Genomic DNA, 25103 nt, shown 5'->3' with positions numbered 1-25103 from the left:
CTTAAACGTCTTTGCTCTGGTTTCAGTGATGATGTTTGATTAAAATGTGCTGCTCTTTATCAAAGTAAAGTTCACGTCTCAGTGAAAAGAAAACTGACTCAGTTATTAAAGACCAGCACATCTTTCTCATCTGATTCTGGCCCACGTAAAAGGAAATGCATCGAACTTTGACTTTTTATTTGTTTTTATTCAGACTATTTAAACCTTAATTCTGTCAAATCGATCTGTCTCGTATTTCCTCTCTCTCTGATAAAGGCATTTTGTATTTTGTTCGACTTCTCTTGTGTTTCTGTTTTGGGACGGAAATGAATAAAGTTGTGAGTTTGAAAAATATTTTTCTAATTAACAACGCTGACGTTTTTTCCTGAGTCACACCTGGTCACACCTGGTCACGCTGTGATTATTCAGCATTCTTGCTACAGTCTTCATAAATGTAAACCACCACAGCTGATCCTGCATCAGTTTTCCGGCGCCTGCGGGGCGTGGGTCCTTTAACTCTTGGAACAATGTAGCTCATTGGTCACTGGCATCACATGGTAACAAGCCATCCAATCACAGGCCTTAATGTTCATACGTCGCCGCCTGGTCGTTTTTCAGCCGGAAGACTCGACAGAATTTATTTACTGTCACTGTAAACAGCATTATAAACGTATTTTTAATTGAATTCGAGCCAAATCGGAGTCGTGAATCACCGTCTTCCACCTCCAGCTGCTGTTTCACTGACGTCAAGTGTCACCGGTGGTTCATGTCTGCTCCGGGTGCGGCGTGAGACTCACGGAGGAGAAGCTAACCGCTAACGTTAGCCGCTAGCCCGCCGCTCGGTGCCGGTGACAGTCAGAGGTGAGCGCTGTTAGCATTAGCATTGGTCCAGAGAGCCCGTGGAGCTATCGGCTAACGTAGTAGTTCTGACCCGAAATACATCGTCTGAGAGACGGGATGGCAGGATGACAACGCCCGCTTCCGTTAGCTCATCACCGTGTTCGTTGTCTGTCGGAAGACACGCCGAACACGATACTTAAATCCGTCGATTAAATGTGCTCTAGAACGTGGACACACACCTGAGAGACATGACTGAATGCCTGTAGAAATGTGATGTATTCGGCACATTTCACCCGCAGGAGTGAAGCTGTTTGACGCGCACTCAGGTGTGCCAGGTGTGTGTGTTTTAGTTCAGTGGCTGTGGGGGTGTTGGGTTGGTCCGTGTGCGGGTCAGGTGCGATGATTCGAGATGGAGGTACGTGGAACTGAACCGAACAGTCAGTCTAGCAGATCTGAGGTCAGTGTGGGCGATGTGTCATGTGACCAATCTGGGAGGAGACCTGCAGACAGGTGGATCCTGAAAACACGTCAGAGGACTCCACAGAGAGGAGACGTTCAGCCGCTGACAGACAGATGGAGGACAAACCCGCAGTGACTCAAATCCTCCAGTCGTCCTCATTTTAACTTTACCTGAGCTGCAGTGTGAATGCAGTGACCGAGGAGGCCGTCCACGTGTCTCTGGTCTCTTCCTTTAAGTGTCAGCACAGAACATTAGTTCTCTCATAAAGCACATGTGTCTTATTGATAACTGACCAGAACAACTGACGCTCACTCCACCGTGAGAGAACGTGAAGTCCTTTGAGGCAGAAATAACGAACATGACGTCAGTCCGGTTTTATTTGTGCCCTGTGACTCGTTCATGTGACTGTTTAAAGATGCAGGATGAATATTTTATCTAATTCATCTTCATTTAAAGACCTCTCCCTGCATATCTCTCCCTCCAGCCCCCCCTTCACTCACAGTGATCGTCATCTTATTTCTGGGTGTCACTGAACGATCTCATCCAAGTATGGTCACTTCTGCCTCCAAGAAACCAAGATGGCGGCCACAATGCCAGGCTCGAGGGGTGGAAGCGGCCGTCCTCAGGGCTGCGTCCACTGTGTGATGTCCCGTCTGTCAGTGTTTGTGTTTGACGGACTGTCTGTTGCTGTCGTCCTCAGTTGGTTCTTGTATGGGTGAGTGACCGTCAGCCATGAGCATGGAGCCGGACGCCCTGGCTGTGGTCAACCAGCTGAGGGACCTGGCCGCCGACCCCATGAACCGCAGGGCCATCGTCCAGGACCAGGGCTGCCTGCCGGGACTCATCCTGTTCCTGGACCACCCCAACCCTCAGGTGGTCTACTCCGCCCTCCTGGTGAGCCGCGTCACTGCCGGTCGAGCAGATGTTTGTGTGACCGCTTGGTGCCTTCATCCAGTCCTCTGTGTCATCCTGCTGTCATCAGGCTAACTGTGATTGGTTGGTGTTCCCAGGCGGTCCGTTACCTGGCAGAATGTCGAGCCAACCAGGAGAAGCTGAAGGGGGAGCTGGGGATGATGCTGAGCCTCCAGAACGTCGTGCAGAAGTGAGACTGACGTGCAGCGCTGAGACTGAATTTCATTTGGGCCATTTGTCAGGGCTAAAACTGTCCAAAAGAGGACTAAACTTCCATCACACAGTCCGTGGTTACGTCTTCAGATGTCTCATTTTGTTTGACCAGCAGTCCAAAACCCACAGAGGTTCAGTGTGCTGTCCAAACTGTCCTCAGACGCTGAAGGTCTCCAAACACATCTGGGACAAATCTTTGAAAGAGTGCTTGTTGGTTACGAAGTTTTCAGTCATGAAAACGTGAAGTTTTTCTCCAAACTCAAAGTCAAACTGTGTTTGTGTCGTTTTTTAGATTTCAGATGTGTCTCATTTCATTTCTTTCAGTTTCCGTCCAGCTAGAGGACATGAAGACAGTCTGCGTCCTCTAGCTGGACACGAAACTGCTCACACGGACAATAGAAAGACTTAAAAGTGCTCACAATGGTCGCGCTGCAGTGATGGTGTGCAGACCTCAGGTGTGCAGACGCTCAGGTGTGCAGACGCTCAGGTGTGCAGACCTCAGGTGTGCAGACGCTCAGGTGTGCAGACCTCAGGTGTGCAGACGCTCAGGTGTGCAGACCTCGGGTGTGCAGACCTCGGGTGTGCAGACGCTCAGGTGTGCAGACCCTCAGGTGTGCAGACGCTCAGGTGTGCAGACGCTCAGGTGTGTCTGACCTGTGGTCCAGAGCTTTGTGCACAGACAGGATCTGTTCGCAGCTGCTCCACATTCTGACTTTCATCCTGTCGTCCAGATCGACCACGCCCGGAGAGACGAAGCTGCTGGCGTCTGAGATCTACGAGCTCCTGCAGGCGTCCGGCGGCGCCGAGTCCGAGCCGGCCGAGGAGGCCGTGAGCGGCCGCCGCAAAGCCCAGTTCTTCCTGGGCTCCAGCAACAAGAGAGCCAAGACCGTCATCCTCCACATCGACGGACTGGACGACTCGGTGAGCAGAAAGCCCTGAAGGACGACATCACTCGTTCACTCATTCATTCGCTCATTCACTCATCAGTGTGTCACTCTCTCAGATTTACTGGCTGAGACACAAAAGAAGCAAAGAGAGGAGAGCTGATCGCTCACCTCAGGTGTTTGTGCACCTGCTGGCAACGTGCTGCTTGTGACGAGATGCTCTGTAAACCTCCTGCTGGGAGACGAATAACGAATCGTCGCTTAAACGAGGAAGAGATGAGCTAAAGCCAGCCATACTCAAAGCCCTGCCAGCAGCCTGTTAATCATTAAATAGTCTCTTCTTCTTCATCAGTTTGGTCCTCAGTTCATTTTTAGTCCTGGACAGAGGAGAGGAAGGCTTCTCCTCCTCACCCAGTGGTAAGGAGGTGCAACGCCAGCACCGCTGCTGCTAACAGGCTAGCTGCTAACAGGCTAGCTGCTAACAGGCTAGCTCTGTAGCTGCTCATGGTGTCGTTTGTGTTTCTGCTCTTTGTCTTCATCAGCTGATTGTTTCTACCATGTGTATTTAATGTTCTTACAGTACCGTGAATTTTGGGGGTACATGAGCTCATTTGTACAGGCCCCTCAGGGCTCCTCAGGGCCCCTCAGGTCTCCTCAGGGCCCCTCAGGGCCCCTCAGGTCTCCTCAGGGCCCCTCAGGGCTCCTCAGCTTTAAGAACATCTCATGACACGTTACACGAGGACCTTTGGTTCAGCTCTGCATTGATTCCAGTTTAGCAGCTGATTGATCTGCATTAGAAAGAAACGTAACTTTAAACTGGGTTAAACTGGGTTAAACTGGGTTAAACTGGGTTAAACTGGTTTGCTCCTCCTCCCGCTCAGAGTCGGAGGAGTCTGTGTGAGGAGGCTCTGCTGAAGATCCGAGGAGTGATCAGCTTCACCTTCCAGATGACCCTGAAGAGATGCATCGTCCGAATCCGATCAGACCTGAAGGCTGAGGTGACTCCTCCTCTTCCTCCTCTTCCTCATTGTCCTCATCTTCCTCCTCTTCCTCCTCTTCCTCATTGTCCTCATCTTCCTCCTCTTCCTCCTCTACCTCCTCTTCCTCATTGTCCTCATCTTCCTCCTCTACCTCCTCTTCCTCATTGTCCTCCTCTTCCTCATCTTCCTCCTCTACCTCCTCTTCCTCATCTTCCTCCTCTTCCTCCTCTACCTCGTCTTCCTCATTGTCCTCCTCCTCCTCCTCTTCCTCTGAGCAGCAAACGTCCTTCTCTGTTAAATCCGTTGTTTCGGGGGATGGACATCACGCCTCCGTCTGATGAGCCGCTCTCAGACTCCAGGTCTCTCAGGTGTCCACTGGTCAACGTTGTGTCCACACGAGGGACAAAATGTTTTGTATTGTTTCAACGTGAACACGTCGTTCAGAGATCTTCATGTATGCTCAGATCAACCCAGACATGACGCGCTGTCCTGTTTCAGGCTCTGGCGTCGGCCATCGCGTCCACGCAGGTGATGACGGCTCAGCAGGTGGTGAAAGGAGAGAACGGAGACGAGGTCAGTTTCAGCCCGCAGGTTGATCTCCCTGCTCTCTGCTCATTCATTGGTTAGAACGATGAGGCATGACGTGTGATTGGCTGAGTGAAAAGAAGCTTTAACGAGTAAACTAACAACACTTGGAGTCAGTTTATGATCAGCTGTCCTCAAACATTGAGCAGACTGTAATGAAGACAGTGACAGAGAGGACAGTTTGTGTCTTTGTTGGAGCTTATCACCTGAAGACGTGTTTTACTGGACTGTCCTTCATCGTCTGTTTGAAGTGCAGCCTGCAGCCTCGTCATAGAAACCATTAGTGACCAGTTTACTGTCCATCAGGACACTTAAAGTGTCCTTTGGCTGTCGTCCTCCACGCCTGAAACACTTAGACTCAACGTGTTGGTGGACGCATTTGTTGGATCCTTTGGGACCATTTTTGAAAAGAGTTGAAATTCTCAATGAGGTTTTCTTAAAACTCTTAAAGGTTAATGATGCCGAGTTCACGGCCGGAGAAGTTAACGGTCGGAACAGATTGACCTCAGACCTTCAAACCTCAGACCTTCAGACCTTCACACCTTCACACCTTGACACCTTCAGACCTCAGACCTCAGACCTTCACACCTTGACACCTTGACACCTTCAGACCTTCAGACCTCAGACCTTCAGACCTTCACACCTTCAGACCTTCAGACCTCGGACCTCAGACCTCAGACCTTCAGACCTTGACACCTTCAGACCTTCAGACCTTGACACCTTCAGACCTTCAGACCTTCAGACCTCAGACCTCGGACCTCAGACTTCAGACCTTCAGACCTTGACACCTTCAGACCTTCAGACCTTCAGACCTTGACACCGTCAGACCTTCAGACCTTCAGACCTCAGACCTCGGACCTCAGACCTCAGACCTTCAGACCTTCAGACCTCGGACCTCAGACCTTCACACCTTGACACCTTCAGACCTTCAGACCTCAGACCTTCAGACCTTCACACCTTCACACCTTCACACCTTCACACCTTCACACCTTCAGACCTCGGACCTCAGACCTCAGACCTTCAGACCTTGACACCTTCAGACCTTCAGACCTTCAGACCTCAGACCTCGGACCTCAGACTTCAGACCTTCAGACCTTGACACCTTCAGACCTTCAGACCTTGACACCGTCAGACCTTCAGACCTTCAGACCTCAGACCTCGGACCTCAGACCTTCAGACCTTCAGACCGAGAACTAAAACTCTGATTTCTGTTTTTCCCGCCAACAATAATAATCATTCCTAAGAATGACAAATAAACTCACTGAATAATCCGATTTCAGGGAAAATAAAAAACAGCTAAAATGATCCAAACCCAACAGTTTAAGATGAACCTGCTGAAACAAAAGGCTGCACCTGCATTACAAACACACCGATGACTGCTGTGTCTTTATGAGACACTAGTGGAGGACGTCAGTAGGTCAGACTGTCCTGTCATCACTGTTCAGTGAGGACACAGGACCTGAACCTCTGTGGGCGTCCAGAGTCTCTGCTGTCCATCATTCACAGCATCACATTGTTTTTAGTCCAACCAAACTTGTCGTCTCCAGGTTTTGGTCCCGCTTGCCGAGGACGGTTCGGTGGTGGTGGAGCAGAACGTGGACCTACCGGACTACCTGCCGGAGGACGAGAGTCCGTCTCAGGAGCCCGACAAAGCGGTGAGCCGGGTGGGATCCGGGCAGGACGGGACCAGCTGGCTGGGTGCTGCCACCAACTTCCTGTCCCGCTCCTTCTACTGGTGACCCTGCGGGCCGCCGCCCCCTCCGTTAAACCCCGCCTCCTCTCAGAACCAAAATCTACCAGCTGCCAAATCTCACCGCTGTCCGTCTGAGCCGGAGAGACAGACACCGAGACAGAACTTTCAACAGTGAGCGCACAAACAGGCAGCGTCCGCCACTTCCACACTGCCACGAAAACTCTTCCCGGCAGGACGAGCCGATCCTTCCGAACAACGACCGGCGGGACGGCGGGACGGCGGCATCGGGTCCAAATGTCTGAGACCAAGTGTGACGACGTTCTGTCTGCAGACGGTCCATCTGCTCCAAACCAGATTGTCTTAACGGACAGGAAGCGTCCGGCAGCAACATGAGCAGGACGTCCGTCTCTTCCTTTCACCTTTTTGTTATTTATTTGAATTCTCTTGCTGCAGTTTGACGTGTTTGAAGGACAGACGAGCAGAGTTCAGTCAGCTGTGCCTTCAGCTCTGCTGCTTCTGTCCCCAACGAGGTCCAGACAGGAAGTACCAGAGATGAGGACAAATGTCCAGCAGGCTGTAGAGCGAGGGGTCCAAATAGTGTTATGCTTCATGACGTTTGTGTCGTCTACGTCCTCTCAGAGTCCCTCATCCATTCATAAAGAATCGTTCTGGAGCAGCAGCCAACCAATCAGAAACTCCTGCTGTAGGTTCAGTTTGTCCCAATGCAAGCCTGATTCCAGACAGTCCACAACCAGTCATCAATAACCAATCATCAATAATCAGTCATCAATAATAAATCATCAATAACCAATCATCAATAATCAAACTGTTCACTGACAGCTGCTTCATGTGTTCACAAAGTGGTGAACCTCTCTCCATCCTCTATGAACAACTGAGTCTTTCCAGGACGCCCCTTTCATATCCAATCATGATCCTCTCACCTGTCACCAATCAGCCTGTTTACCTGTGGAATGATCAATCAGGTGTTTCTGGAGCGTTCCACATCTTTCAGTCTGTGAAACGTGTCACTGCATCAGATTCACAATAAGAGATATTTACAGAAATCAATGAAAAATATGAAATTGTTGACTTATGGAGCTGATCACTTCCTGTTTGATCAGGTGATTGGTTGATGTTTCTCACAGCGTCTCGGCTGTTCTGGAATCAGGCTTGTCGGTTCCTCGTGTCCACCTGTTGAAGGTGTGTGTGTCACACTGACCACCATCACTGACTGGTGGTGAGAGCTCTTCTTCTGCAGCGTGAGGCGACTCACAGCTGATCAATACGTCGATCACAAACGAAGCGTCTCCTGTGTTCTTGTGTTCAGCTCCATCCAAACGGAGCTCATCAGCAGCTCATCAGGAGCTGATCCTCCAGTCGGTGCCATGAAACCACCACAGAAGAAGAGACACAGTGAGCTGCAGTCAAAGGTCAAAGGTCACAGGATCGCCATGGCTCCACACAGCTGATGTTTTCAGCTCAGACAGGAAACTCTTCTTCTGCACGTCTGAACTGTTTGTGATGAACTGATAGAAGATGTGAATGATTCGGGTGAGACAGACGTCCTGCTCACTGTCCTGTCCGCTCTGCTGCACCTGCCAGGTGGACACGTCTCATCGTCCAGGTGTGCGGAGCCTCCATGTCACCTGTATGTCTTCATGTCTTCAGTCCCTGTTACTGTGGTGAAGGTGGACGAGTCATTCTGGACTAAGATTGTTGATGATGTGAGCATCTTCTCTCCCGTTAACGTAAAGACAAAATGTCTCGGACTGAGACGCACGCCACTGCTCCAGCCAATCGGTAACAGGCTAAGGTGGAATCTTGTGCAGAAGGAGAGAAGGTGAAACCAACACCCAGAATCCAGATCCAGAATGACTCAGCCCACCTTTGACCAGACCAGAGGTCAGACATGGACTCGTCACTGGAAGGTCGCCGGTTTGATTCCCCCTCACTCTGAGAACAGGCTGATTGGTTCAGATCGATGAGCGAGCGGTGCTTTACTTCCTGTTTCAGACTTTTATTTTCTCAAAGGTCAAAGGTCGTGAGGTGTCCAGACCTGATCATTGTGTTTACACCCTCATTCCCAAAAGGTCCATAGAAGAAGTTTGTCTTCAGGCCTTTCTGCCAGGAAGCTTCAGGGTGGGTGGGTCAAACACGGGACTGTCTCAGGAGACTGCTGCTCGTGTCCCACGTGAAACCAAAGCGTTCCCACCGTCGGCATGTGTCAGAAAGGCCTGAGGACGAACTCCTGCATGAGCCATCAACGCCTTTCAGGTCAGTGTGAGCACCAGACGGCCAACGCCTGCTGCGCCTCAGCCACCGCCGTGTTTTATGGAGCAGCGTTACCCACGTTCCTCCTGTTCTACAGAAGGAGAATCAGTTTAATCTGAGGAGGATTTTTAGAAACGATTGACAGAATTCAGTTGTTTGAGGACGAGTGTTTGAACTGCAGCCGATCGCAAACCTTTCATGACCTTTCATGACCTTGTACAGATTCATACTGTCCTGATATGACTGTTTGTGTTCATTGCTCCGCCCACACCACACACTGTCCAATCACATTGTGAGAAGCCTGCTGTCACACGTCATACAGAGGCTTGAATCTGAATACAGTGTTGGCCCGAACGTAAGACGACGCTCAGTTGGTCCGGGACGTCGAAGTGTCTCAGGACACGACCTCGGCTCAGAGTGAACCAGCGTCTGATTGGTTAAAGGAAACTAACCAAAACATCCACCTGTGGTTCTGTCAGGTGATGCTTTTAACTCAAACACTCACATTAAAAACTGGTCTGGCTCACTGCAGATGGAGGTAGAAACTAACTAGCCTAGCGACATGAAGCTACAAACAACCCATAATGCAGCGCTGTCTTAAAGTGACAGGCCGACAGGAGGAACCAGGTGTGACGGCCTCGTTCAGACTCCACAGAGCCTTCGAATGTTGAACCAGCCAGAGTTCAGCGCCGTCGTCTTACGTCCGTGGACGTGTGAGAGGTGTGTGTCCTCCAGGTGTGTTACTCCGTCAGGTGTGCAGTCGTCCATGTTGGTGGTCGCAGCGAGCTCTCGTACCTGCATGAGCTGAACTCTCCCTCTGCTCAGGTGACTCAGCTGGATTCATTCAGCTCCAGATTACTTTTCTTCTTTCTTCATGTGATTTCTGTTGAAATCTTGATTTTGGAGTTTTTCCCTGAAACCTGCCAACACGACTGTTCTTCATCCTCATCCTCATCCTCATCTTCATCCTCATCCTCATCCTCATCCTCATCCTCATCCTCATCGCCGTGTGCTGCTGTACAAACTGTCTGTTCTGTGATGATGATTCCTAAAAGTTTGTTCAGAGAATAAAAGTTGTCCTGAATGTCCACCGTCTGCTGCTCGCTGACACGCCGCTCCAGTTGTCTTTTCTCCGTCCGGGAGCTGATGGACAGAGGACGTCTGTTCTGTCCACGTCAACAAATCACAGTCGGTCACTGAGTAACTACAGTTGTGTAGCCTTTAAGTAAAAGTGCAGCAATGAGACTGAATGTAAATGGACAGACAGTAAGTCCAAGAGGACATGATGGAGGTCAGGATCAGTACAGCCTGAGCTGTAACAGGCAGAAATCGAAATGAAATATGACCTTTAAAGAGACGAAGACGAGCAGGACAGTAAAGAGACGTTCTCCAGATTCAGACTCTGTGGTTAAAAACACACTTTAAATATTTTCTAAAAATGTGTTTTCAGGTTTGATATTTGTGTGACGTCTCAGTCAGACGGAGACAGTTTGGACTGATCTGCTGTCAGATCTGCAGGACCTGAAGCCTCTTCCTCAGTCTCTGCTGCTGCTCCTGGTTCAGTTTGGACGGTAAGCATGAGAGCATTGGTCTGTCCGTCTGTCCGGTGGGATCAGGCTCGGGGGGCCGTGGGGGCTGAATGAGGCTCTTTGAGCGGCGAGCGTCGCTGCGACTCCTGAACCAAACACAAGCTGAACGGAGGCTTTTGTTCGGGGCTGACAGACAAAGCGCTGAGCTCGGGACGGAAAAGCTGGCGTGTTGTTTGGATGCTGAGAGGTTACTGCAGTTCATTCAGGCCACGCTGGAGAAAACAGGGAGGCAGTAAACACCTCATCAGCACACAGACGCTCTTTAGAAACAATCCCACTTCTGTCTGGACAGTGTTGAAGTTTTGATCTTCAGATCTGAACTGGTCTCCTGTCGCTTTCCACCAATCAGCATCAACACTGAAGGTCGGCGCCGTGAGCTCCACCTGCCAGCGGTTCAGTGCCGTGGCTGATCGGTTTTGGTCAGCAGCTCACCAAAGCGAACCCGTCCACATGTCAGTGGACTGGGACCAGGTCCGGTTCTAAGCCGGTTCCTCAGTTCCTTGTGGTCCGTCTGCGTCCACGGCCCCTTCAGTCTCTGTTTGTTACTGCAGATAAACTCACCTGTTCTTCTCTGCCAGCATCACAGCTCTGACAGGTGTTCAGCTGTTCACTCCTCATCTGGAGCCGGAGGACTTTTACTCAAGTTGTGTACTGCAGTACAAGTGTGAGGTACTTGTACTTCACTTGTCTTCTGCGCTGCGTTTGTCCGACAGCTTTAGTCACTTCACAAATTCACATTTTTACACAAAACAAATTCACATGTTTTATTGTAAATGAACTCCAACAGTTTGAACGAGTGGAGCTGAAACGATTAATTGATTGATCGATCAGTTTGTCAGACGATGAATGTTTATCTGATGATGCTTTCGTGATTTTTACTGTAGAAATATCTGATGTTTGATCACAGTTTGTTGTTGTGGACGCAGCAGATCTTTGTGGAGGGGTCGTCACAGAGCCGGATGCAGGGCAGAGACCCTCGCCCCCCCGGACTCGTCCTGGTTCAGGCCTGCAGAGGAGGTGCTGAGGCGTGCTGAGACCTTTCTGTCTGAGCTGTAGCTTCAGACTGAACTCGTGGAAACGTGTTCTTGTCTGATGCGGCGTTCCAGTCGGAGCTGAGTCATCGGCCTCAGACAGATGAACCCGTGCAGGTCTCAGCAGGGAGCCTTCGTCACGCCGCAGAGCCGTGATGATGCTGCTGGAATGACTTCCTGTTCACGAGGATCTGCGTTCATGTTCAGACAAACTCGGAATGTTTGTGTTTCACAACGAGTCCTGACAGCTCCGTGTCTGCTGAGACCGTCCCTAGAGGCGCTCCACCGATTGGACGCTGGTCCTCGTTGGCCCTGTGAGGTGTCTCCTGTGGCCTGATGATGTCATCATGATGTCATCAGGCTCTGGTGTTGAGCCATGATCTGGGTGATGACGTCTGATCTGCGGCTCTCTGTGTTTGCACCTCGTGTGAATGAGTGTCCTGATTATCACTGCTTTGATTACCCACAGTGCATTGCAATATGGCCCTGATGTAGCAAACGTTTCTATTGTTTGTCATCTATGAGAATTATCGATTCGGGCCGATGTCAAACCACGTGACTGATGCTTCACTGCAACTCACACTCCTTCACTTTACATCCATCAGTTCTGTTAACTGATCAATAAATTGATAAGTGTAATCAGACTCAGGACTTCACGGTTCGATTGTGATAAATATTCAAATGGTTGGATGAATAAAAAGAGCAGAAACAAATCACTGAAAGGAAAAGTTCAGCAGAGCAGATTTCATCCAGAGGCGGAAAAACCACGGTGACTTTATTTTGAAGGCGGTGACCGGAAGCACCGTGTAGCTCTTTGAACTGCGTGGGAGTGCTGGGATCGCATCAGTGTAGGTCTGCGGGTCTGGGCTCAAACAGGAACATGTCCCCGCTGCTGCTGGTCCTGCTCGTCCTGCTGTCCCTCATCCTGTGTGTCCTCCGCCGCCGGAACAGGTCAGTTCAGTCCGAGTCCGCCTCCGGGACCGGGTCTCACGGGTCCGGAGAGAGTTTGGTCACTTATTCATGTGTACATCGTCTCATCCCAAGTGTTCACTCTCATTGAGTGGCGGCGGTGAAAGAAGTACAAGTACGCGTACAGGAGTGGTAAAATACTGCAGTACAAGGAAAAGGCAGAGAAGGACTGTCAGCTTCATGTACTTCAAGTATTCGCAGTAAAAGTACTCATTATACATTCGAGGTACTGGAGTATTTTCTACATCTCAGAGTAAATGTAATTCTATTCTATTACACTTGTCTGAGCTTAAGTTACTCGTTACTCTTCAGTGTATTTCGTGGCCTTCCTGTCCAGTGGAAACCACGTATCTCCACATGTGTTGATGCTGCCTGTTTGTGAGAAAGTGAAGGATGAAGATTTTCAGGCTGAGACAATTCTTCTCCTCCTCCTCCTCCTCCTCTTCCTCCTCCTCTTCCTCCTCCTCCTCCTCATCATCATCACTTGAATGAGTGTCATTGTCTGCTGAACGAGGTCACTCAGCGGTGAGCCCCGCTGCCCACGCTGAAGTTTTACAGTATTTATTTATTGCAGTATTATGGACTCCGGGGAGTCACATTCCCAAAAGAAGTGTCAAGTTACTGCAAACACATATGGAACATTTCCTGCTACTGCACCTTCACTTTAAAGGCATCAGAGTGGCAAAGCATAAGTGTACTTTTATTGTGAAGTCACAGGTGTTTGTGCTGTGTTTGAGTTTGGAATCGAGCGCTCGTGTTCATCAAAGAGTCAGATGAAGAGCTTCGGGCTGCACACCTTCAACATCTCAGCCAGATGACAAACACCTGTCTGTCTCCGCTACCTGCTGTCCACGGGTACCAAACCTCTTTTAATAAAGATCTAAAAATGCTGTTCATGCTCTTTGACATCAGAAGACAAAATGACTTCCAGAGACAGGACTCACTGATCACCTCTGCAGCTGCTCACCTCCGCAGCTGCTCACCTCCGCAGCTGCTCACCTCCGCAGCTGCTCACCTCCGCAGCTGCTCACCTCTGCAGCTGCTCACCTCCGCAGCTGCTCACCTCCACAGCTGCTCACCTCCGCAGCTGTTCACCTCCACAGCTGCTCACCTCTGCAGGTGTCTCAGTGAACTAATCAGTGCAGCTAACTAGTATCAGCTCATCATTGAGTCCGTTCACATCGTCCCCAGGTAGACCTTCTCCTTGCTCCCTGGGGATGGATCACCTGAGCATTGATGGATCACCTGAGTGTGATGGATTGTTTGTGACACAGACAGGTTTACTTACAGACGACAGGTAAAAGGTTAAGGTGTATTTCATCAAACCAGAAGTTTTCTCTGCAGCTTCGAACATTAAAACTCTGACGGGCCATTTTACTGCTTACTGAGTACTTTTACTTCAGTACTTCAACATTTTGCTGATAATTCTGAGATCTGAGACGACAGACACATCTACGCTGATTTTACATGACACGGTCTGAATGCAGTAAGTTTACGCTGTCTGTAAAAGTTGGGAACCGCCGTGTTAACACATGAGAAGGAACACTCGGTTTGTCCTTCTGTTGGACAGTTTCTTTATCGCCGGTTTGGGGGTTTTGCTGCCTTCAGATCAGCTGAGCTCCCCCGTGTCCTGCTGGGTTTTTCCACTCTTAATGTTTTCCAGCTGCTCCTCAGACGTGAGGTTTCTGTTTCACCTCAGTGAGGTTTCTTCTTCTCTTGTTGTGCGTCTGAAAGCTTTGAATAGAAACAGCAGACAGACTCAGTCAGAGACCAGCTGCTGGATATTTAGCATTTAGCAGCTAAAGAGCAGGAGCTGGAGGAGACCAAACACAGAGCTCAAACTTGTCAACAAGGACAATAAACTAAAGTCTTACTTAGATTTGATTTAAGATCAGTGCTCCGAAAGACAGAAGCTGAAACTTTCCACTAACAAACTGAATTACAGCTTCATTAGTTCATGAAGTTCATGAGTTCTTCATGAGTTAGCAGCTAGCTAGCATTAACCACAGGTCAGCTAACGGTAGCCCGCAGACGTCTGCCAAAACAGCATGACGTCCATTAAGGTTGAACCCAACCCGGTCCACTGTTAAAGAACAGCAGAGAGAACAGATGCCATCCAGGTGTGCGCTCAGGTGACATGGCGGCAGTCTGCTGTGCTCTCTTCCCCTCAGACGCGCCCTCTGTACGTGTTGTATGTATGGATGTAAACTGGGCAGTTTTTCTCCGATCATGAACAGTTTTTGGATGAACGCGGAGGCTTTTTTAAGCTTCCACTGTCCTCCGGTTTGTCATGGTTCACGTTACAGAAGTGGATCAGCTGAAGTCCAGAATCCATGATGCGATCTGTTAATGCCAGCAGACCATTGGCATGTGTTGAAAGTTTGGTAAATGAATGAAAATGATGCAGGAGCAGAGGTCAGTGCTACACTTCTATCAGCATTTGAAGATGAGAGTTCGGACTTCAGGAAATGAACAGGCTGAAATAAAACAGCGAAGAAGACGTCGGCTATACGAAACAGTTCATGGCGCTGATTTCTCTTTTTCTGTTTTGCAGAAGAGATGACGAGCCTCCGCTGATAACAGGCTGGATTCCTTTCATTGGAAAAGCTCTGGAGTTTGGACGAGATGCTCACACTTTTCTCGAAGAACAGAAGAAGAAGTTTGGAGACATCTTTACGGTGCACATAGCAGGTAGGTTCTCCAGTTCTGCCCTGATGGAGTCCAGACTGCAGTGAGGGCAGAGTCCTGGAAATGTTTACTCAAGCAGAAGTAGAAAAGTACAGGGTAAGCACAGGGTTAGGTTTAGATAGGCTAGGTTTAGATAGGTTAGGTTTAGATAGGGTTAGGGTTAGCTGGAGTCCATCAGGGACTCCAGCTACAAGTTAGGCTGCGCTCTGATATTCAGTGTGTGCAGGTCAGAGGTCAACTCTCAAGTCTTTGAAACGAGCAACATGTTATTTCTCATGAAGTCACTTTGCTCTATCTGTTAATGCAGTTATTTTACTTATTTTTTCATCGACATGAAGGTATCCATAAGATAACTTTAGTATAAGTGTTAGACTTGCTAGCTTTCCAGCATGTCTGTGGTCATCTTGATGTGCACACGTTTCCACACAAACCAGTCAATCAGTACGGTGTGATCCTACCGAAGCGTCTGTGAACATCATCTTCACAGTGAAAAGACTGTTTCAGCCTCCTGGGTTTGCTCTATGCTTCTCCAAAATGAACAAATAAATAACAGCTGCTAGCCTGTCAAGTCACAGCCGAGCTCAGTTCCACAGGCAACGTTCAGTTTCGTTAATTCACCGCCAGGCGTCAAAGAGCAACCGAAGCGAATTCGACCAAAGAAACAGACTGAATGCATGAACAGAAAGCTGGGATGAAGGTATTAAATGCAGGGGAGCTAAAAGTAGACAACTGGACACAAACACTTGAGCTAGCCAGTCCCTAAGTGAAGGCAATGCTCACACAGTTGATTCAGCTCATTGTACCGTTGACTCAAACTGACTCAAACTGACTGCAGACCAGCAGTTACTGGACGGTGACACAGATAAAATGATAGCTTCCGTTGGACTCCCCAGCTCCTCCGTTCTCAGAGGTCAAGAACACAAATTCACCAAATCTGAGCTCGATGAGAAAGCTCAAAGGTTCAGTGTCCAGTCTGAATCGAGAAGATCCAGAACATCACAGAGCACTCATCCGTATCAGCCGAGACCTTCGCACTGAACGCAGGAAAGAAACAGTCATTAAATGAAACCACATGAGATTCTGTTCCACAGCATGGAAACGCAGAAAAGAATAATTCAGACCACAGGCAGTAGATTCCCAGTTCAGCACCTTTCCTTTGTCTCGCAGTCAGTTCAGGTTTGAAGGATGTGGAGAAAATGTGAGAGCGACTGAGGCCTGAACGAAAGACACACTCTCTCTTCTACACGTCACGAACGAATCAGAGGCCGTCCTCACTCAGGTGTTCCTCCCTCTGCAGGTAAATACATGACTTTCGTCATGGACCCTTTGATGTATCCAAGCATCATCAAACATGGCCGGCAGCTGGACTTCCACAAGTTGTCAGACTCGTTGGCACCCATCGTCTTCGGTTACCCCCCCATCATGAACAGGAACTCGCCCGGCCTCCATGATGAGGTTATCCGCTCCTTCCAGCTACTCCAGGGAAGCAACCTCACACCCCTGACAGAGAGCATGATGGGTAACCTCATGCTGCTGTTTCGTCAGGACCACTTGGACGAGAGGCCGGAGGAGGAGGGCGGCTGGAGGAGGGGCAGCATGTACGAGTTCTGTAGCTCCGTCATGTTCGAGGCCACCTTCCTCACCATCTACGGCAAGCCAGCTTTGGCCAGACGCCACAGCGGGATGGGCGCGCTGAGGGAGGACTTTCTGAGGTTCGACACCATGTTTCCACTGCTCATTGCTAAGGTCCCTATCAGGTTCCTGAGAGAGACCAAGGCGATCCGCGACAAGCTGATCCACTTCTTCCTGCCGCACAGGATGTCGTGTTGGTCCAATACTTCCATGTTCATCAAGAGACGTCTGGAGCTGCTGGACCAGTACAAGACACTGAGGGACGTCGATAAAGCAGGTAGACAAGACCAGTTTGATTTTGTCCCCATTGAACAAAAGTCCTCCAGGAGTTTCCAGTTAATGCTTACCAGTTGTCAGACGTTTGCCGTGACAGTCGGCGTACTGACGTAGATCATATGTGAATTCCCTCTGGACAGCTCGGGTAAGAGTTTCCGATCTGCCACCTCTGCGGTCCAGATCTGGTTCTGAAAGGCAAGCAAAACTATTGGTTAAAGTTTAGGAAGGATGTTAGTCATGCTTGAAAGAAACTACCACTGACTCTCAGAGTATTCAGAGGGACGTCAGATTTTTTTGGACCCATTCCTAATCCTGAAAACGACGGGTCGACATCTGCTACGAGGACGTCTCACTGTTAGATTTTTTTTGGAACTACAGAAGCACCCTCAGTTAGCTTTATTTTAGCTGTTACCGATCCATGTGGACGGCAGTAGCTCAGCCTATGACTGACCAGAACCAGGGTGACTGGTTCAAGTCCAGCTCAGACCACAGTACAGAGTGTGGACTGGTAGCTGGGGAGGTGCCAGTTCACCTCCTGGGCACTGCTGAGGTGCTAACTGCCCTAATTGCTTGGAGGCCTCCAACAACTGTGAGAGCTAATGGTTGTCTACAGGTGTGTGCGTTTCAGGCCTGAAAGAATAACAACAGCAGAGTGTAAAGCTTTAATTCACTGAAGTTCCCACGTCTTCTTTGTCTTAAAATTGGTTTTGTCTTAAAATTGTCCAGATCTGGCCCGTTGCCTCAGGGCTGCTGTGATGTGTAATGTTCAGATGACGGTAACAGAACAGGACTGCAGAGTTGGATGGTTTCCTGTCCGTGGGTTTGTCACTGCGAGCGGCCTCCTTTATTTTACTGTCAATAAGTAAAAGTATTGATGTGTGGGCCCAGGTGGGGGCGGGGCTGGACAGCGCTTTGCAGTCCTGCACAGTGGACCGCTCCTCTGTTTTCCCAGCATGCATGGAGAGGTTGTTGGCCTGTCACCACGAGGTCAGATTCTCCACCTCCTCCAGGTCGAGCCCCCCGTCAGGCCCACCACCACCGTGTCATCAGCAAACTTCACCAGCCTGCTGGAGCTGGTGTAGAGGGAGGTCAGTGGGGTTCTGAGGACAGAGGTGGTTGAGGACAGTGTCCGGTGGTCAGGAGGTCTTTGACCACCTGCAGATGGAGCAGTGCAGCTCCAGGTCCCAGAGCTCTGTGCCGAGTTTAGAAGGAACAGCGTCGAGCTTCTTTCCTGCCAGAACTTAATGAGCTAAAGATGTTTCACAAATACAAAACATTAAGAACGAACAACATACTGTCAAACATCAAGTGATCAAACCACGCTCAGAAACAAATACAGCACCTCTCAACAGTACTGAAACTGTCCCGCAAAGACTAAAATACCTCACGATCATCACCTTTTTAACTGTCTTTTCTCATTTGAGCATACAGCATGACAGTATTTCAAAAAGCTCCCCATATAGAACAACTACAGAACATAACCCGTTAGGAGAGACATGTGGTGTCTTAGTTCATGCAAATATGTGAAGACGTTTCTCTAAACTGGAACCTTTGCTTTGAAGTGATGCTTCGTCAGTCGTCTGTCTGTTCTTCGTGTGGTCTGTTCAACTGTTTGCTGTGAACCTCACAGAACAGTTTGTTGTGCAGCTCCATGAAACCTGAGCACGGTTCACTGTGGGGTCACCACGGAGCCCCCAGCACAGCTCCTCGGTGGATTAATGACCTCCGGCAGACGTCTGTTGTTTCTTCTGCTTCAGTTTGTATCGCTGTTCTCTGTTAAAGCTCTTTGAGATGTGTTCAGTGTCACTGTGTCACATTGTGCATGAAAGCACCCAATTTTCTCCTCTGGTTCAAATCCAGTTGTTTTTGTTATTCCAGTTTAGCGCTAGCATAGCTTGCTAGCTAATGGCGTTGTCAATATGAAGTGTATTGTTGGGAACATTGAGCAGTTTAGCTGCACTTCTGCCATGAACGTCACTACAGCAATGCCTCTAAACCAAAAGCTTCACACAGCACGTCTGAGTGTCAATCTGATCCCAAATCAGAGATGTGATCATCACCAACCAAGATTAAGTTTTCTGCTTTAACGTTATGCAAATCACTCAGCATGTCGATGTTTATGCCAACAGAAACTCGGGCTGACGCTCGTCCTCGCAGGGACAGTGCAGTGACCCACTAGAGCCATCGATAGCATGAGAGTAGAAGTACGTAAGGTCAAGGAAGCGATCGCTGACTTTGGTCATGATGATGATGAAGATGATGAGGATGAGGCTGCGACCAATCGTGTGATGGCCGGCAGAGATCATTGGCTTTAAGCAGGTGGCCCCGTGTAGTTTTTGATTGATCCGTTTGATGGTGGGCTTGGACTCTGGCCTGACGCTCAGGTGCTGCTGGTGGACAGCTGGGTTTGCTCAGGTGTGACGTCCTGTACCGTCACAGACGGTTTGTGTCTCAGCAGCATGAATGACTCTTTGTCCCTCCCCGTCCTCCTGACTCCAGCTCATCACTTCGCCATCCTCTGGGCGTCTGTGGCAAACACCGTCCCCGCTACCTTCTGGGCCATGTACCACCTGGTGAGTCACCCCGAGGCCCTGGAGGTCGTCCGCCAGGAAATCCTCAACATCCTGAAGGCTAGCGGGATGGAGTTCAGCGCCGACAGAGAGGTGATGCTCGGCAGAGAACAGCTGGACAAGCTTCTGTTTCTGGGTACCTCCGTTTTCTTTGACTCCTCTCAATATCGTCTCTGTTAGGTCTCATACGTGCGCAGATGTTCTGCAAGACTGAAATGCACTTTGGACCATGTGACAGGACTGACTTCCTGTTCCTGTTCCACAGAGAGCAGCATCAACGAGAGCCTGCGTCTGTCCTCGGCCTCCATGAACATGCGTGTCGCTCAGGAGGACTTCAGTCTGCGGCTGGACGGCGAGCGCTCGGTGGCCATCAGGGAAGGAGACATCATCGTCCTCTACCCTCAGAGTTTGCACATGGACCCCGAGATCTACGAGGAGCCACAGGTACGACAGATCAATCACTGAACGCTTCTTTCTGCCGTAAAGTCCAACCGATGTTCTCTTTAAACATGCTCAGGGGACACTTAGCGACTGAATGAGTGTATGTAAAGGGTTTTTGATCAGCTACCTGCACAGGTGGGTTTAAGGACCTTTTAAGGGTTTGAGCTAATAACCTGTCGGTGACACACATCATGTCAGTCAGAGATGTGAGGAGCTTTATGGCCTTTAAAAGCTGCGAAACCGTGCAGGTCAAACATCAAATCTTCATTTAAGGAGGAAGTCATGAAACCCCTAAAATTCACTAAAGGCTTTTCAAATTAAAGCGTCTGTGGCTGCAAAGACACTGATTCAGATGAAAGTGTTTGTGTTTTCAGGGGAGTTTCGAGGATTGTTGTTTAATACTTCTTTGTGTTGAACTGTAAGATTATATGAATGAATCTGTGTTAAATGGTATATGAGCAGCTTCAACAGCGACTCTGCGCTGCTTCATGTAGTCCAGACCTTTTTTGTCCCTCGAGGGGAAGACAGCATACGAGAGGACATGAGACACCGTCACAGCAGCAACATCAAACAGCCAAATAAAAGAGATGTAGTTGTGCAGCTGAAGGTCTTTGACTCTGACTCATCATTTTCCCCATAGACCTCCATCATGAAAAGTGTTGAAGTCACTTATTATTCTCTGCGTTTAGACTTTTGATGAAGATATTTTAGATTCAGAGTCTCGACGAGCTGTTTTTCCATCCCAACCTCGTCCCGGTCTGCAGCCGGCTGAATGTCACTGAGCATGTGCAGTGGCTCACACAGTGAGCCGGCCAGTCCGCTGCTCTGTCTTTGAGTCTGCTACTCGTACGATCCGTCCACGGCCGAGACGCAGTGGGTCCAGGTCGTGTTTAGTGCAGCTGATGAACAAACCTCCGTTGTGGTTGTTTCTGTACCGTCAGATGTTCCGGCACGACCGCTACGTCCAGGACGGCAGAGAGAAGACGGACTTCTACAAGGACGGGCAGAAGCTGAAGTATTACCTCATGCCGTTCGGCTCCGGGTCGTCCATGTGTCCCGGCCGACACTTTGCCATCAACGAGATCAAACAGTTCCTGTGTGTCCTGCTGCTCTACTTCGACCTGCAGCTGGACGAAGGCCAGACCAGGGCCACCGTGGACTCCAGCAGAGCCGGACTCGGCATCCTTCCTCCCACCGAAGACATACGCTTCAGCTATAGACCGCGTGTGGTCTAAGCAGGACAAACGTGTCTCATCTGCCAGATCCATGTCCACCCAGACGAGAGGACAAAATGCAGATGAGCGTGACAGAAATCTGTGAAACAATGTGAAGGGTCTCCCGTCTTGAGCTGACTCAGCATGACTTTATGTGACTCGACTCAACTTAAGTCCACCCAATAAGGTCAGTTTGACCTGACTCAACCCGACTTGACTTGATCTGATATGTTTCAGTCTGATTCATCTCGGCTCGACTCTCCCTGATTTGTCTGATGCTGACTCGACTCGACTCGACTCGACTCGACTCAGGTCAACTCAGTCTGACCAAACCAGTTTAACTTGACTCGATTCGACTGACTGTAAAAAGAACACACTAGCAGCATCAACGCAGTTTTCACAGTAAAATAAAACCCTTCATGATGTCTTCAGCTATCGGCTCAGTATTTCTGAAGGGTGACAGCAGGTTGTTGGCGAGTCTGAACTCCTAAAACTCTGAATATAAATAATATTCTAGATATTAAACCCTGAATATATAAAGAGGTTTGAACCAGACAACACAGAACAAACACAAAACTCAACCATTAGTCAAAAAGTGCCAAAATAAAAGTGACTGGAGGATTTTTGGGGCATCAGAAGGTTTAGACACAGACATGATGTGACGTGATCCACAGATTTATCCTGCAGCTCACTGCTGACCTCATTCAGTGTACATGGAAATCCTGTAAATACTCCTTTTATTGTCTGTTTTTTGCTGTTCTATGTGTATACTTATTGTTCTCAGTAACAAAATGTTATTTTGTTTTAATATATATATGTATTTTCTTTCTTGTCTCTTCCAATTTCTTTTATTCTAATGACTGAAACACTGAGCGATCAATAAAGTGACTGTGAGGTAACTTCTAGTTAATTCCAGGTAATCAGTCATTAAACAGACTTCCGTGTTGCTGAGAGATGAATGAATAATATCATGTGAAGAGCGTCTTCGCGTCTTCCTCACGGTCACGTTCAGGCTGAACACCTTCGATTGTCAGGAAGTGAAACGTTTCGGTTATTTTGGGTGAAGATGCAAAGTTTGACAGGAAGCAGGTGATGTCACTGATGCTGCTCGTGTCATTTATGGGACGCAGGTTTCTTTTTTCTTCCTACTTTCACGTCTGAACCGACTGTCTCCTCTTCAATATGAACATGGTTATCCTCAGATGAATGTCCCTCGTCCTCCAGGTGTAGGTGGACTGCTGAGTCTGGACTGAGGTCTGTCCTGTGTTGTGTCTTTGTGGTGTTTGTTGAAAGTCCTCCTGAGTCGCTCAGATGCTCTCACAGTGTGAGGGATGTGGACTGTATGAGTGGAGGACAGAGAGCTGAGGACGGTTTGTCTTTAACATGGGGACACCTGCTGGACACCCTGTGGTGTTACACTGGGTGGACAGAAGCCACGATGAGTCTGAAGAGACATCTGTGCAGTCAGACGTTTGTCCAGTGAAGACTAGAAACCCGTCAAGATCATTTTACTGTTTTTGTCTTCCACCGTCACTCTGTCCCCACGTCACTGTCCCCACGTCACTCAGTCACTCTGTCCCCACGTCACTGTCCCCACGTTACTCTGTCCCCACATCACTGTCCCCACGTCACTCAGTCACTCTGTCCCCACGTCACTGTCCCCACGTTACTCTGTCCCCACGTCACTGTCCCCACGTCACTCAGTCACTCTGCCCCCACGCAAGCGGCGTCACTGATAACCAGTGATCATCTGCTGTCTGTCCTCATGTCAGCCGTCCTTCTGACATGTCTTACACATCTGTCCCGCTGTCCTTCTGTTTCTCTAGTTTACCTAAAAAACTTCCATGTTTATCGTTAGAGATCCACCTGCTGCAGTTTGAACCAAACTTTATCAGTTCATGTTCACCAACGACAGAGCGTGGACACGGTGTACTGACGACTGCTCATGCTTTCAGAGGTGTGTGTGTGTGTGTGTGTGTGTGTGTGTGTGTGTGTGTGTGCGTGCGTGCGTGCGTGTGTGTGTGTGCGTGCATGCGTGCGTGTGCACACTGAGCCATGTTGTCAGTGGGACCATCATGCAGCCCTAATTATTCTGTCGACACACCTTGTTGTACGGTAACTCAGCTTCTGTGTGTGTGTGTGTGTGAGTGAGTGCGTGTGTGTGTGTGTGTGTGTGTGTGTGTGTGTGTGTGTGTGTGAGTGAGTGAGTGCGTGCGTGTGTGTGTGTGTGTGTGTGTGTGTGTGTGTGTGTGAGTGAGTGAGTGCGTGTGTGTGTGAGTGTGTGAGTGAGTGAGTGAGTGTTTTCCTGGCCTGCTGCCAAGCATAAGGCGCCACTTTATGAGTTATGATGATCTCACCTCGACCCACCTCCAAACACTGTGTGCATTCAGCTGTGTGTGTGTGTGTGTGTGTGTGTGTGTGTGTGTGTGTGTGTGTGTGTGTGTGTGTGTGTGTGTGTGTGTGTGGATGATGTAAAGTGTGTTTTCTAGAGGCCACTTGTATAAAGAGAAAGCTTAAAGCAGCTGAAGGTGGTGTGTCTGTGCAGCTTAGCTACGCTAACACTTCCCTCTGCTTCCAGTCTTTGTGCTAAGCTAAGCTAAGCTAAGCTAAACACATCCTGGACGTATTTGTGAACTGGACACGCAGATGAGACCGACTGAGCCTCAAAGGTTAGATTCTTCACTTTGTGCTCAGACTTCATCATCAGTTCAAGTGGTGAGGAAGAGGAGGAAGGAACACTGACAGCAAGCAGGAAAGTTTGATCAGAATTATTTATCACATCCAGAGAATAAATATGAATATTAAAGTAAAATGAAGACAGGCATCAGATAATCATTACAGACCACCTGGGACACCCTGTGATGAGCAGGCTGTCTTCTGTGGGACATGTCTTATGTTCAGGAGCAACGTCTTCCTCAAATGTCTGCGTTTGCTGCCACTTCAATCCAAAGATTCAACACGAAAAATACATGAATATCATCATCAGCCTCAGAGCTCAGTGAGCTTCAATGAAAGACGAAGACCCACAGTCTCTGCTGCAGTTCCTCCAACGTCCACCAGATGGTGCTGCATGAAAACAGACTGCATTGAATTGAATGAAGAAAACCAAACTTTCAAAATGAACTTCGCTTCTCTGACAACATGATTTCACCTCCGAGACGAGTTTAAGAAACATTTAAGACTCTTTCATTTCTCAGTCTGACGACAGCTCGTCCGTCCAACGCGTCTGTGTTTACAGAGTCCACACCGAGGACAGGCAGACAGACGGACAGATAGACGGACAGACAGACAGACGGAGAGACAGAGACAGACAGACACACACACAGACAGACAGATGGACAGACAGACGGACAGACAGAGAGAGAGAGACACACACACACAGACAGACAGATGGACAGACAGAGAGAGACACACACACACACACACAGACAGACGGATGGACAGACAGACGGACAGACAGAGAGAGAGAGACACACACACACAGACAGACGGATGGACAGACCTCTCTGATGGACATGGCCAATGCGTTCGGCGTCTTGCTCATTTGTCTCAGTCTCTGCACGTCCGGGAAAAGCGTGTAAATAAAGTTGAACATTTCAAACTCAGTGTAAAGCGTGTCGTGCTAAATGAAAGCAGCGGTGCAGGTTGTTTTCCGGCGTGTCAGCAGGCGCTGAAATGTCTTAAATCTCACACCTGTACAAGGAATCGTGCAGGTGTTGTTGACGCACAGCCTCTCGGCATCACGTGAGCTCGCCGGCGTCGTGTCGGCTCACTTATGGCGTCAGCTGGAGGCCTCCGTGATCCTCCTGATCCTAAACCACGTCTGACCGGGTCCGGTCTCATCAGGTGCGTTCACGCCTGCGCTCACCTCCAGAC

At 49.2% G+C, this 25103-nt stretch overlaps 3 protein-coding genes across 3 annotated transcripts in view; 2 read left to right on the top strand and 1 right to left on the bottom strand.

Moving 5' to 3' along the window:
- The first annotated feature begins 566 nt into the window (after positions 1–566).
- On the top strand, positions 567–9905 carry LOC139339444 (armadillo repeat-containing protein 1-like). The gene is made up of 7 exons (XM_070975068.1): positions 567–840; positions 1980–2173; positions 2290–2381; positions 3136–3325; positions 4170–4286; positions 4767–4841; positions 6401–9905. The coding sequence occupies exons 2-7, from the start codon at positions 2012–2014 to the stop codon at positions 6590–6592; spliced, it is 828 nt and encodes a 275-aa protein (XP_070831169.1). The 5' UTR covers positions 567–840; positions 1980–2011; the 3' UTR covers positions 6593–9905.
- A 2344-nt stretch (positions 9906–12249) lies between these two features.
- cyp7b1 (cytochrome P450, family 7, subfamily B, polypeptide 1) lies at positions 12250–22156 on the top strand. The gene is made up of 6 exons (XM_070974429.1): positions 12250–12388; positions 14961–15097; positions 16392–17003; positions 19502–19708; positions 19838–20016; positions 20955–22156. The coding sequence occupies exons 1-6, from the start codon at positions 12318–12320 to the stop codon at positions 21246–21248; spliced, it is 1500 nt and encodes a 499-aa protein (XP_070830530.1). The 5' UTR covers positions 12250–12317; the 3' UTR covers positions 21249–22156.
- A 1824-nt stretch (positions 22157–23980) lies between these two features.
- Positions 23981–25103, bottom strand: part of LOC139339077 (erythroferrone) — a 6749-nt gene continuing 5626 nt past the window's right edge. The window contains exon 8 of the mRNA XM_070974526.1: positions 23981–25103. This exon is cut by the window's right edge and continues 166 nt beyond it. The gene's annotated coding sequence lies outside the window, so the exon portion shown is untranslated.

The sequence above is a fragment of the Chaetodon trifascialis genome, chromosome 11, assembly GCF_039877785.1.
Source record: "Chaetodon trifascialis isolate fChaTrf1 chromosome 11, fChaTrf1.hap1, whole genome shotgun sequence".
Taxonomy (NCBI): Eukaryota; Metazoa; Chordata; class Actinopteri; order Chaetodontiformes; family Chaetodontidae; genus Chaetodon; species Chaetodon trifascialis.
Note: the sequence above shows the minus strand (reverse complement) of the source record. Positions and strands in the feature narration are given on the sequence as shown.

Coding starts and splice junctions, on each gene's coding strand:
- LOC139339444 (XM_070975068.1), top strand. CDS start 2,012: ATGAGCATGGAGCCGGACGCCCTGGCTGTGGTCAACCAGCTGAGGGAC. Junction 2,382..3,135: donor CTCCAGAACGTCGTGCAGAA/GTGAGACTGACG, acceptor CCTGTCGTCCAG/ATCGACCACGCCCGGAGAGA. Junction 4,842..6,400: donor AAGGAGAGAACGGAGACGAG/GTCAGTTTCAGC, acceptor TGTCGTCTCCAG/GTTTTGGTCCCGCTTGCCGA.
- cyp7b1 (XM_070974429.1), top strand. CDS start 12,318: ATGTCCCCGCTGCTGCTGGTCCTGCTCGTCCTGCTGTCCCTCATCCTG. Junction 15,098..16,391: donor CTTTACGGTGCACATAGCAG/GTAGGTTCTCCA, acceptor CTCCCTCTGCAG/GTAAATACATGACTTTCGTC. Junction 20,017..20,954: donor AGATCTACGAGGAGCCACAG/GTACGACAGATC, acceptor CTGTACCGTCAG/ATGTTCCGGCACGACCGCTA.